The sequence below is a fragment of the Saccoglossus kowalevskii genome, chromosome 17, assembly GCF_978046115.1.
Source record: "Saccoglossus kowalevskii chromosome 17, keSacKowa6.1, whole genome shotgun sequence".
Classification (NCBI taxonomy): domain Eukaryota; kingdom Metazoa; phylum Hemichordata; class Enteropneusta; family Harrimaniidae; genus Saccoglossus; species Saccoglossus kowalevskii.
Genome location: NC_140657.1, coordinates 9,912,165 through 9,926,583, shown reverse-complemented (window position 1 = coordinate 9,926,583; position 14,419 = coordinate 9,912,165). Strand labels below are relative to the sequence as shown.

Genomic DNA, 14,419 nt, shown 5'->3' with positions numbered 1-14,419 from the left:
TTACATTTTTATATTTTTCATAATTTGCGTTTAAGGATCAAAATAGGAAATTTCGTACGAGTTACAACATTTAATTTGGAAAATGCTTTATAGGCTGTTAAAATAGCTGATTACATTTTATACCTTGAATTTACGTTTCTTATATATTTAAATTACCGTATTGCGAAAATTGATTACAGCTTATGAAAATACCCCTTGCCGATCCTCTTTTTCTTATTATTTTAGTCATCAAATTTATTCATTTCTCATATAAAGATATCCAGAACCATTTCTTGGAGATGGTTCTTGGTTAGGATGTTGAGGGCATCTGTGGGTCAAAATTTGCTTTTTTAGCCAAAAAATTACCTCAATTTTTGCTAAAATGTCCTAAAATTTGGGGGACAAAAAGATCGGTTCGACCATGAAATTTGGGGTCAGAACAGCGGTGCATACCCGTGTACTTCAACAATGAGCCGGGCCGGAGTGTGAGACGCACTATGCTCTGAATTGACACAAATTGTTATTTCCCGTAAAAGTCTATAAATTGTTGCTATTTCTCCTTCAATTTCATTAAAATGGTTGTTCATATATATTTTTGAGCGAGTTGTAGTGACTATAGATTTTTAACTCTGGTAAACACATGAGGAATGTCCGGGGGAATGTCCCTCTAATATTAACGTCTCTGTTGTACTCCAGATAATATTTGGTAATCGTTGTCTTAAGTAACTATTAAAAACAGCCAGACGTTTCGAGTAATGGCTTTTTATCGATAGTATCGATTTTGTTAGACTTGACTTTTCCTTTAACACATGCGAAATGTCCTCTACCGTATCTATTGTACACCGTTGTGCCCCAAGTTGAATCCAGCGATAGAGGGCGCAATTAAAAAAAAAATGCTCGTCATGCTGCATGCTGCAGGGTCAATGTCAAAGTTTGTATTGCTGAACTGTGTGGATGTCGTGCTGTTTGTCGCAGTTTTCGCAAGTTTCCACAATTTAGCTGTCGATTGCAAGGACAACTCACCACCGCAGTGCGACTCCAACGAAAACGGTCATTGTGAGTGCGGTAGAAACGAAGAAATTGAAGAGTTTAATAATCCGTGCAGTTCGCTTTCTTCTGGGTCACTGTATCAGAAAATGACGAAGGAAAGAGCAATTGCCGCAGTCGTCGGTGCTCATGTTGCTGATGCAGCAGGTAGGAAGCCCATTTCCTACCCCAGACCATTCGTCCCGGTGATAGCGATAACACCGGGACGAATGGTCTGGGGTACCCATTTCCTAACTGTAATGTTCTTAAAGAATAATTATGAGACAGTTTATCTGAGGGAAAGGACTGGTTTGTTTATTTAACCAACTGATGACTGAACCCTGGTTGCTAGGTGCTACTGAGCATGCCCGCATAATTAATTACAAGACAAGACTAGGTCAAAGGTCACAATAATACAGAAGTAGAATACTACATCTCTCCTCTCTTTTAGATAAACAAGGAAACTCACGAAAGCATGTATAACAAATATAACTTATCAATATTTAAAAGTCTTCAAATTGTAATTGTTGATATTGTGAATATCAAAGTCAAGGAACGAACAATATTTATGAAAGTATGAACTTGAACTTACAATTTTTTTAAAACATAGGCATATGTTCACTCACCGTCCCTCGAGGGACGGTGGTTCACTCAATAAAACAAAAGAAATTACATAACACTAACTTCAAAATCGTTTCAATTGTGAGTGAAGGGATCGACGTCCTTTTACTCAAATGCCATTATTTTCGGATTATTTTGCCCAAATCACGAAAGTATGACATGTTTTAGAAACTAAGTTATGTAGTCTTGAAGATAACTTGGTTTTTGTCTTTCTCTCTTGGATCTACGTATCGATTCTGGTGGATTTGTTGATGTTTGAGGATTGTCTAATATTTGAAGATTGTCCGATATTGTTTGATTAGTTTCTACATTATTTTCATGAGGAATTCTCTTAAAGAATGAAGCATTTCTGGTGATCTCATGATTTCCTCTCTGGACGGTGGTCATACTGCCTTTCTTACTCACAACTTCATATGGCTCAGGATTGAATGGAGTTGACATTTTATTTCTCTTTTGTTGTTTTACAAGGACTCGGTCTCCGATGCCTAAATCTGATGCTTTAGCATGGTTGCGTGTGTCTGCATACTTCTTCATGCATAATTTTCTCTTTGCATCACTTGCTTGAATTTTCCTATCAGGTTTATTATTATATATCTGAGGTAGGGTTGTTTTCATTTTTCTACTATTCAAAGCTTTGAATGGAGAAATGCCTGTAGTTGAATGTGGTGTAGCTCTATACTGACGCAGAAATTGAAAAAGTCCTTGGCACCAGCTTTTGCCTTCTAGCTTGGCTGCACGGACTGCTTTTTCCAGCGTTCGCATCATCCTCTCGGCTTCTCCATTAGCTTTTGGCCACAATGGTGTTATTTTTCTATGTCTAAATCCAACATATTTAGAAAAGCGTTTAAACTCATCTCCATTATATGGCGGGCCATTATCAGTTTTAACAATGTCCGGTATACCTTGTCTGGCAAAGATTGCATCGAAGTGCGGGATAGCTGCTTCTGCAGATGTAGAATTACAAATTTCTACCTCTGGGTATCTACTGTAGTCATCGATGACTACCAACAAATATTTACCATTTGGGAATGGACCACAGAAATCTTCTGAGACCTCTTGCCAAGGACCATTTGGCAGTGTAGACATTTTTAATGGCTCGATAGTAGGTTTTGGTCCATGTGTTGATGCTTGACATGGTATGCACCTGGTTACTGTTTCTTCCACCATTCTGTCAATACCTGGAAACCAAAGAGTTTCTCTCAGCAACTTTTTCGTTTTTACAACACCTTGATGACCGACATGAGCTAAACATATGGCTTTCTGTTGCAATTTCTTTGGAACCACAATTCTGTTTCCACGTAACACAACTCCATTGGCTGTTGACAGTTCGTCTTTGACTGCTTTGTATTGTACAACATCATGATGCAAATCATACCACTTTTGTGTGTTAATAACTTCCATTATTTTCTGTAAGATTTCATCTTCCGATGTTGCTTGCTTAATTTCAGCCATTGTCATAGCAGGGGGTATCGCATTCTCAATTATAAAATTTATGTATGTATCAATACGTGAAACATGGTCTTTACAGTGGTTTACCTGGTCAGGATGTCGACTCATGTAATCAGCAGGGTTGGATTCACCTGGTTGATACTCAAGAACTACTTGATACGGTTGAAGACGCAAACTTAGTCTTTCAAGTCTGGCTGTTAATTTAGAATTAGACTTATTGAACATGCCTTCTAATGGCTTATGGTCGGTTATCACCTTGAATTCTGAACCAAATACATAAATGTGAAAATGTTCACAAGCCCATATAACTGCAAGGGCTTCTCGCTCTGTCTGGCTGTACCGTGACTCTGTATCTGTCAGTGCACGACTTGCATATGCAATGATATTACAAGTATCTCTGGTCTCATTTACTTGTGTTAAAACTGCACCAAGGCCTGTTGGGCTTGCATCTACTAACAGCTCTGTTTTCAGCCTTGGATCAAAGTATTTCATCACCCTGTGACTTGCCATCAGGCTTTTTAACTTCTTGAATGATCCTTGTTGCTCAGGTCCCCATTCCCACTTTGTATCTTTGTGAGTTAGAATACGTAATGGTGTTGCAATAGTTGCAAAATCAGGCACAAATCGAGCAATGTATTGAGCCATGCCTAGGAAACTACGTACAGCTGTTGCATCTTCTGGTGCTCTGACATTGATTATTGCTGTCACTTTCTTATCATCCGCCATTATACCGGCACTGGAAAATGTATGACCATAGAACTGAATCAAAGACTTGCTGAACTCACATTTCTGTTGATTAGCTGTGATGTTATACTTCCGCAGCCTTTGGAACACTGCTCTTAGCATTTCATCATGTTCCTGTTGTGTCTTACCATATATGATAATGTCATCTGAAAGATTTCTAGCACCACGTATACCTTGTATCATGTCTGATACTGCTTTCTGAAATATTTCAGCAGCAGAGTTTATTCCGAAACTCAGTCTCTTGTATCTGTATAAACCCATATGAGTAGCAAACGTAGTTATATGCCTTGATTTTGTGTCCAGCTCAAGCTGATGGTAACCTTGGTTTAGATCAATCTTGCTGAACACCGTTGCACCATTTAGATCCACAATCAGGTCTTCTATTGTTGGCATGGGATGTCTCCCCCTTTCTATAGCTTGATTGGCAGCTCTCATGTCAACACATACTCTGATTCCTGTCTTTTTAGGTACTATTACTATGGGAGATACCCACGGAGTGGCTCCATCTGCCTTCTCTATTATGTCTAACTGCTCTAGCTTATTTATCTCTGCTTCAACTTGCTCACGTACATGGAATGGCACTCGCCGATGCTGCTGTGCAACTGGTTTGACTGATGTGTTAATATGCAAAATTGCTTTTGTATCTCGCATCTTGCCAATACCTTCAAATCTGTCTGCATACTCCTCAATCAAACTATCACTGGTACATGTAGAAAGTGAATTTACTATGTGTAGTAAACCAAGCTGTGTTGCTGTATAATAACCCAGTAAATTTCCTGCTGATCCTTTTACAACATGGAACTTAGTGACAGTAGACTGTTGGGTTATAGGAGACTTTACATTCACCTTAACTTCACCAAGTATTGGAAGTGGTTTCTTAGATCCATATGCATACACATTCTTTGAACATTGTGTAATTTCTGCATTATTCAACAGCTTGCATGTTTTCTCGTCTAACACATTTGTCCCTGCACCAGAATCAATGATACATTTAACTGTTTGACCATCTATGTCAATTTTAGTATCAGGCTGTTGATTGGTTGATATGGAGGACACTGTGATGTGATATGCATAATCATCATCTGAGGAAGAAAAATCTTTAGTTGTAGCAGAATTGACATGTTGCAATATTTTACTCCGACATACTTTAGCGAAATGTCCTGTTTTATCACATTTTCTGCATTTTTGATCTCTTGCTGGACATTCACCTGAATGTGGATATTTTCCTCCACACCTGAAACACGACTTGTGTTTTCTGTCAGGCTCCACTCGTTTTGGTTTACCAGTATACTGCTGGGATTTCTTATATTTATTTCTTTTCCACTGGCTCTTTTTTACAGGCTGGACTGTATTTACTTCTGTTTCTGTCTCAGACTGATTTTCAATACCTCTGGCTTGACGTTCAGAAACTTCAAAAGAACGACCAGAATCTAACAGTGCCTCTAATGTTAAATCATCTCTCAGAGCTTTACGACGTAACCTAGTTGACACACATGATAATACTATCTGGGATTTTATTTCTTCATTAACATCATGAAAACCACAATTTCTTGCTAGTTGTTTCAAACGGGTAAAATACTGATCCAAAGATTCATCAGTTTTCTGAGTAGCATGCCTAAAAACATTGACCTCATAGGTTTTATTCACCTTTGGCAGGAAATATTTATTCAGGGCATCTACAGCCGCTTTGTATACATTGTCACTGCCCTCAACGTCAGGTAGTGTTTCAAAAACATCAGTGACCTCATCTCCCGCAGAAAACAACAGCAGTGCTCGTTTTCTTGCATTGTTTTTTATATCGTATGCAACTAGAAATGTCTCAAATTTCTTCAACCATTTCTCCCATCGAGGACCAATAGAAGTCCCCATACACAGAAAAAGCTGGGAATACTGGTAATGCAGTAGCCATGTCCACAATGTGTCACTTTCCACTCCAGAATTGATTTATATTATGTACTGTACCTCCTTGGTGCTGTGCACTAAAGTATTGCTGCTCAGATTTCTGCAACTTTCTGTCTTCAAGGTCAAATTTCTTCTTCAGATTACTTCAAAAATTCTGGAAATTTGCATCTGGATGATCCTGGGTGTACCATTAAACTACTAGTAATTTATCACTCGTCGCCAAAATGTAATGTTCTTAAAGAATAATTATGAGACAGTTTATCTGAGGGAAAGGACTGGTTTGTTTATTTAACCAACTGATGACTGAACCCTGGTTGCTAGGTGCTACTGAGCATGCCCGCATAATTAATTACAAGACAAGACTAGGTCAAAGGTCACAATAATACAGAAGTAGAATACTACACTAACGACTACAGACATTACGGCCCTGGTTCTGACAAAATCAAGTGCAGAACTTCGCGTTTTTGACAAAATTAGTCATAAATCGCATGACAATGTTCATTCGTTTATAGACCACTTTCCCGGAAGTAGCAAAACTGGGGTGCAAAAAAATGCTTTATCATGGCGGAAAATACAAACATGTCAGCTGATAGTTGATAAAAAGAATTTTATTTTTCTTACGTCAATTGGTACATCCAGAAGCACAATATCACGCGTGCAAGTTTACGTTACACCCCAATTTCGCATGCGAAAGCCGTATCTTCGACTTCCGGGAAGTCGTCTATTATGTAATGGTACAATGAAATAGCATTATTTTGTGTGTTACAGTTAAAGCGCGGTAGTCTCGTGCAGCGCCTGTTCGAATTTCATGTAAACAATCAATGTATTTTACACGCGTTGTATACGTCGCTATGAGTCCCATATCGAACAGGACGCCTTTTAAGCCCGGGGGGGGGGGGGGGTTCACTCAATATTAAAACCTTTCACCATGTGCGTTCTTGCTAAAAAAAATAATAGGCCCCTAGGGGTCTCATGCCACTAATCAACCAATACACCGTTTTCATAAAGAGGGCGCAAATCCAGTCACGTGCTATTTTGCGATCGAAATCAAGGCTAGTGAGTATAGTAGACAGGCCATTTGCTCGAAAAATTAGGCCTTTTTTCCTGTCAAAGTTTTCTCTTCGGATTTTATGCCAGGAAGCTTGTTAGAATATATTAAAACTTGGGGCATGTTGAAAATTGTCCAAAAATTCAAGATGGCGGACGTGTTTCAAAATGGCGGACTTTTTAATATATTTTCGCGATACTGTGGAGATATTATCACTATAATTATACTTTTTTTTTCCTACCAAAGTTTTCTCTTCGGATTTTATGCCAGGAAGCATGTTAGAATATATTAAAACTTGGGGCATGTTGAAAATTGTCCAAAAATTCAAGATGGCGGACCAGTTTCAAAATGGCGGACTTTTTAATATATTTTCGCGATACTGTGGAGATATTATCACTATAATTATACTATTTTTTTTTCTACCAAAGTTTTCTCTTCGGATTTTATGCCAGGAAGCATGTTAGAATATATTAAAACTTGGGGCATGTTGAAAATTGTCCAAAAATTCAAGATGGCGGACCAGTTTCAAAATGGCGAACTTTTTAATATATTTTCGCTATAACTGTGGAGATATCATTTGAATTATACTATTTTTTTTCTATCAAAGTCTTCTCTTCAGATTTTATGCTTGGAAGCTTGGGGCATGTTGAACATTTTCTAAAAATTCAAGATGGCGGACCAGTTTCAAAATGGCGGACCTTTTAAATGCATATTCGCTATACTGTGGAGATATTATCGTTATTATTATTATAATTATTTTTTTCTAGCAAAGGTTTCAGATTTCATCCCAGAAACCAAGTTACAATATTTTATGACTTGTTTAAATGACCAAACAATTTAAGATAGTTGAATAATTTAAAGATGGTGGACTTTCAACTTTTAAATGCAATTTTGGTATACTAGAGAGATATTATCATCACACCAATTTATTCAGAAAATTGTACATTTATATGAAATACATGTATTAAAATGTCGATGCTTGACATAGAAAATCACAATTACCGGTAGTTCAATAGCAAACCTCCCTGAAAAGAAATTTAAGATTCATACACACACACACACACACCCCCCCCACACACACACATATATATATATATATATATATATATATAACCAAAATTAAAAACTTTCATCAGAGTCATAATCAAAATCATAGTCACTGATATCTGTGCTATCTTCTTCCTCATTATCGTCAATTCTTGAAAATATTTCATCATTATCACTGTTGTCAGGCTGGCTGTCACAAGGCGGAAATTGGTTACATGTGTACCATACCGGAACTATGCTGTCTTCTTCTTCTTTACATCCCCATGTTTCATTGGGTGGTGGATAATTAATCATCTGCTCTGTGCACTGATGCCAAATATATGCCTGGAAGCAACTTCGCTTTAAATGTTGGATTGCACTATTCTCATCTGGGATTATTCCTGAACTTGACTTGACTTTCTGTTTTTCATACTCATTTCGAACTCTTGTGTCAACATAATATTCATCTGTTTTGCCTGCGTACATTACAGTTCGAAAGAATTCCTTGGCTTGTGACAATTCTTTTACTGAGGCCAAAGTGGAACCAATGTTGTTCAGCAGGCTGTAACAATTCAATTTGTTCATCTTTTTTCATGGCTTTAATTTCCCAATTCCAAATGGAAAGGAAGTGGTATCACATCCAGTGATGCTGTGATATGCTGGAGCCGATATGTCCACAAATTGACTCAATATCCACGAATCTTTGGTCACCAACTTTCATTTGCCATTTCCGATTGAAAAGGCGAGTTGGGAATTTATGAACCAGCAACACTAAGACATCAGTGTCTGTTGCATGAACAATCACGGGTGCATCAGACTTATTAGCCTCCAGCATCAAGCGAGTATCAGCTTCACAATGGTTACTCTCTTCAAGATCTGTTATATTTTCATTGGCGATCAGCCAGGTCTTTTCATTTTCTGTAATGCAGAGTGGTATTTTGAACATATCTTTGTGGTCTTTGGCATAATTTACCAGGAAACTTATCAGTTCTGTTTTATTCTCTGAGTTATGAAGGAAAATGTCCCAATCTTTTCGCTGTGGCATACTTTGCTCATGAATTGTAATTAAAACTCTCTTACCAGGGTTCCCTCTGCGACGCTGTGTAAATTGTTTTGTAGTCTCCTGTGTGTAGTTGTCAAAATATCACACCAAGTGAGTATGCTCGATCCGCAGGTGCAGGTGTGCAGAATCTGAAGTATGCCTTTGCATACTCTCCCCATGTTGGCTTGGTTTTAATTGATCTAACTGCAGCCATGCCATCAATTAACCATGCTGCCTCTGACAAAGGAGTTTGCATCTCAGCATTCGATTCATCAATCAGGTAATTTCGTAGAGCTGATTTGCAACCTTGTCTGAGATCTCTATCAGGTGAGGCTAATGCGAGTGGAACACTAGTTAGAGGGTAGGAGTGTGCTTCCCTTGGACTTCCCCAGCTTTACCAACAAGAACACCAAATGCTTGTCTGTCTTCTTTGAGAACACTCACTGCTTTTGGAACTTTTTTTGTTCGTTCCATACCAGTTTTTAGTTTAGGGTTTTTAATTGGTGCAAAAATGCTGACCCTGTTGTCTGTGGTTTTGAGTCGTTCATCAACAAACTCAATATACATGTCTTCTCCCATCGCAGAAGAATTCAATAGACCTTTGATTACAGCTGACTCTATTTGTGCCCCAGTTTTGAAATGTCTAGCAGGACCCTGAAGAAATGGGTCAAAATATTTGTCCAGCTGCAGGACAAGACTTTCAATCATAGTCTCGTGCTTCTTAATTGCTCCAACAGTTGTTTCCTTGTGAACAGACTGTGTCAAAACTTTCAAACGTTCCTTTAGGTTAACTCGAACTGTAGCCATAGAGTGACTCGTTTTCACAAATGTATCTACAGCTCTTTCGTTTGTACTACATCCTCCTTGCATAGGCCCTCCTCTAACCTTTACTTCTCTGTTAATAGTTGTTTCAGTTATTAAGTCGCCATGGATGATTGAGAATGGCTTACCAGAGACTGAACCACCAAAACCATTAACTAGGAGATCATTCCATGCTACTGTTTGCTTACTTTTGATATCGTGCAGCTTAACGTGTTGATATGTCAGATAACGGGCATAGTTTTGATGCCCGATTGCAAAGCACTTTGGTAACAATGCCCGCTCTGCTGCTAAGTGGCACTCAATTGTTTTTTCTCTGACAGCACTGATGAAGCAAAGAACAGCTGAGACATCACGAATGTACTGTACCATCATTTGAGATTGAGTGTCGGATGTGTCTGTCAATTTCTTCACCATTTCTTTGAATCCTTCTGAATCAACTAAGGACTTCAAATTGTCTGTTGACTGCAAAATTCTCAAATTCACAATTTTCTCTTTTAATTCATGGCTTATGTCATCATTCATCAAAATACTTTTCATTCGGTAACGAACGAGTGCCTCAAAAGCTTGCTTATGTAGTCTTATACTCCTATGATAGTGCTTCCCTTCCATTGCTTGATCAACAGAACCTTGAGCTATTACATCAGCATCCACCCACCATTATTTTAATCCAAGACAAGAATATTTTTTTCCGAGGATTTTTAGGTTGACCAAAATCGTATGGAATCCACCCAAAAAGGTAATGATTTGATCATACTTTCCTTGGTTTAACCATTGAATGATCAGAACTTTTGAATCGATGGCTTCATCTGCATGAAGAAAAATATGATCTGTTCCTAGTTGATCAATCATTTTTAAAACCATATCCATATACCATTTGACAACATTGTCTTTAGGAGGAAGTGGAATGACTGGGAGGTACTCTAATTTGCATTTTGATGTGGTGGTGTCTGTAACAGATTTCATGAAATCTGTCCATGATCCAACAGGCTGAAGATCATCAATGCTCATTTCTGGCTGCACTTCGAGAAGAATATCTCTGCTTACAGCTCCACACAATACCCAAGCTACATCACGCTGAAATGCTTCTTCAATCAATGGTGAATCTTTGAACTTGTCCTCAAAATCAGGCGTCGCAGGGGGGTCCGCCCGTTTTTTTGGAATAACATACGAGCCATAATCTTTCTGTTCCTGGTGCAATAGATCACCATATGGTTGACATGACGTTAACCTCTTGTCGCCTGGAAAAGATGCCTGGAATATTGTTCCTGTGGTGTGATGTGTCGTTCGTGACCCTGTCAGAGTTTGCTGTCGACCATCAGAGTTATCAAAGGTAATATGAACTGCCCTACCCTTCACAAACCCAGGTGGAAGCATCTGTGCATGCTCCATTGTGACTTCGTCTGCCCAAGTATTGCTTAGGAGCCTAATGTCATTGTAAGATATAGTGATACCACTTCTGTGCAACAATCTTGATGCCTCCTTACTTCCGGTCAATCTGTTGATTGTCAAGCCCATGGCGATATTTAAAGGTGATCTACCATGTGATTTCATTGCTTCCCATCCTTGAGCAAGGCTGGAAAATTTGTGACTTAAGTCCAAGGGCGTATTGACAATTCCATTTTCATTGATCAGCCATTTGTCATTCAATGACCATGCTATAGCATTGAAGACACACTCTAGTGGAATATACGTTTCCAAAGACTTGCAGAGTTCATCATTTGTTGGGGGCCAGTCAAGTGGCTGTCTATCTGCAAGTTTTCGTCTTACAAGTCTTGCAAATGCTTTGGTTAGGTCAACCTCTCGTAAACCATGGCTTTTAATGCAGCCTCAACATAGGTAACAGGTCCGACTAAGCTGCAATGTAGGACTTGCGATCTCATCTTTAAAGGTTTCTTCAAGATGCGTCTTAAGATATTTTGTTTGTCTTATTGGTGGTTCATTGAGGCTAAAATCAGAACTTATCTCTTCGATGTCTTTCAAGAGCTCAGTCATGAGAAAGGATTGTTTATCTAGGATTACTCTTCGTCTGATCATTTCATCAAAACACTCTATAGCTTTGCGTTCTTGCTCTTTTTTGTTTGTCGACGTTTCTTTCTTGTTGTAGGTGTATGAAAATGCAGCATAGCATTTCTTGTGGTAATAGACATCAGCTGCAAACACATCGTATGATGCACCATTGAGTAGAATATCAATTTTCTTTGCAGCATCATAATGCCGATCATGCTCATCTAACAGCTTCTTTGCCACCAAGGTTTTTAGCTTAAAAGCAGCTTTTTCTTCTGAACAGCGTGCTAGTCCACCACCATTGTATGGTCTTCCATCATCACTTGAATTTTGGTTACATATCGAACATGATTTTTCAGTCCTTTTTTCTCTAATAATTTTGGTTCTCTTTCTCCCACTGGCCAATAGTAGTGATTCCCCTTCACCACAACTATCATTTGCTTCTTCATCAATATTTCCTTTCTCAAGCTTACTTGACTGCAGCACTTTTGTTGATAATCTACTTCTGAATGAAACTGTGCAAGATTTATGACTGTACAATGTCTCAGTGAAACTTTTGGGGAGCCTCGATGCTGCTTCGCGAAATGCCTTATAAGGTTGGTCTATACAAACACGTTTGTCGATTTTTGACCACAAAACAGCATTTTTCTGAATCGTCTCAAATGCTACTGACTGGACTGGCTTTTTGTCTTTATCTTCAATAAACAAGTCACACAAAATGCATCGATAAGATCCAGGGCTGTTGGTTTTCAGATAAGGAACTGCTGACATAATTCTAGTGCTGAAAAAATAATTTTTAGACAGTAAAGGTGATTAAAAATAAATTATTCAAATCTTGAAAAAAAAACTACCCAAATAAAATTTTAAAAATTTGCTAACTTAACTTAAGTAAAAAACAACACAGTCAAGCTGATAATAAATATATTAAAAAATGTAATTGATTACTTACATTTGGTTATTTTTGTTCTGTTTAAATGCCTTCCTTTATTTCCAGATTCAATCGTTCCAGTTTGGCTAAAATTTCTGTTAGACCAGTAAGCTTAACGTCTGCCCATGCACTAATCAAAACAGCAGTGTAGTGAGATTCAATAAACCAAATTCACAAAGTACAAGAAAACCCTGAAGCTCTGATCCACATGTAATTACATCAGTAAAACTGAATAGATTTTATTTATGGTCATATAAACGATGAAATTTCAGTATAACAATAAAAGGTGTTAACAATGTTTCAGAGGGTACATTGTTGTGAATATGATTTCAGGTGCATGCATTACGTTTTCAGATATTGTCATTTGCATCATTTTAATATTTCAACAAATCCTAATATATTCTAACATGCTTCCTTGCATAAAATCTGAAAAGTAAAAATATGATAGCCCCCACAAATAGCACAATTATAATGACAATATCTCAACACTATAGCAATTATGTATTTAAAAGGCCGCCATTTTAAAAACTAGGCCGCCATCTTGAATTTTTGGGAAATGTTCAACATGCCCCAAGCTTCCTGGTATAAAATCTGAAGAGTAAACGTTGATAGAAAAAAAATAGTATAATTCAAATGATATTATCCCCACAGTTATAGCGAAAATATATTAAAAAGTCCGCCATTTTGAAACTGGTCCGCCATCTTGAATTTTTTGAACAATTTTCAACATGCCTCAAGTCTTAATATATTCTAACATGCTTCCTGGCATAAAATCCGAAGAGAAAACTTTGGTAGAAAAAAATAGTATAATTATAGTGATATTATCTCCACAGTATCGCGAAAATATATTAAAAAGTCCGCCATTTTGAAACAGGTCCGCCATCTTGAATTTTTGGACAATTTTCAACATGCCCCAAGTTTTAATATATTCTAACACGCTTCCTGGCATAAAATCCGAAGAGAAAACTTTGGTAGAAAAAAAATAGTATAATTATAGTGATATTATCTCCACAGTATCGCGAAAATATATTAAAAAGTCCGCCATTTTGAAACAGGTCCGCCATCTTGAATTTTTGGACAATTTTCAACATGCCCCAAGTTTTAATATATTCTAACACGCTTCCTGGCATAAAATCCGAAGAGAAAACTTTGGTAGAAAAAAAATAGTATAATTATAGTGATATTATCTCCACAGTATCGCGAAAATATATTAAAAAGTCCGCCATTTTGAAACAGGTCCGCCATCTTGAATTTTTGGACAATTTTCAACATGCCCCAAGTTTTAATATATTCTAACACGCTTCCTGGCATAAAATCCGAAGAGAAAACTTTGGTAGAAAAAAAATAGTATAATTATAGTGATATTATCTCCACAGTATCGCGAAAATATATTAAAAAGTCCGCCATTTTGAAACAGGTCCGCCATCTTGAATTTTTGGACAATTTTCAACATGCCCCAAGTTTTAATATATTCTAACACGCTTCCTGGCATAAAATCCGAAGAGAAAACTTTGACAGGAAAAAAGGCCTAATTTTTCTAGCAAATGGCCTGTCTATAGCAACCAGGGTTGCCAATATGTAAACATTGCCACCGCGAGTACTTTAAAAGTTTTATAGTTGAAGTACATGGACGTCTCTTTTCGGATTTTTTTTGGAAGCCGCTGTATTTTGCTGATAGTTGTCACAAAAATGGGTAAGATTATTATTGTTTTACTATTAATGCCTTTGTTTTTCTGTGTCCAATGGTTTTCGTTGTTAAAATACCATAAAACCGGTCATTTCCCACGACTCCCAAGGAGTTAACTTAGTTACTAACGTTAGTACCTTC

The 14,419-nt window shown here is 37.6% G+C and overlaps 1 protein-coding gene across 1 annotated transcript in view; it reads left to right on the top strand.

Annotated features, from left to right (window-relative positions):
* The first annotated feature begins 881 nt into the window (after window positions 1–881).
* LOC144357057 (crystallin J1B-like) overlaps window positions 882–14,419 on the top strand; it is a 38,955-nt gene continuing 25,417 nt past the window's right edge. The window contains exon 1 of the mRNA XM_085492407.1: window positions 882–1,173. Coding sequence (XP_085348533.1) covers window positions 882–1,173 — 292 coding nt within the window. The remainder of the gene's footprint in view (window positions 1,174–14,419) is intronic.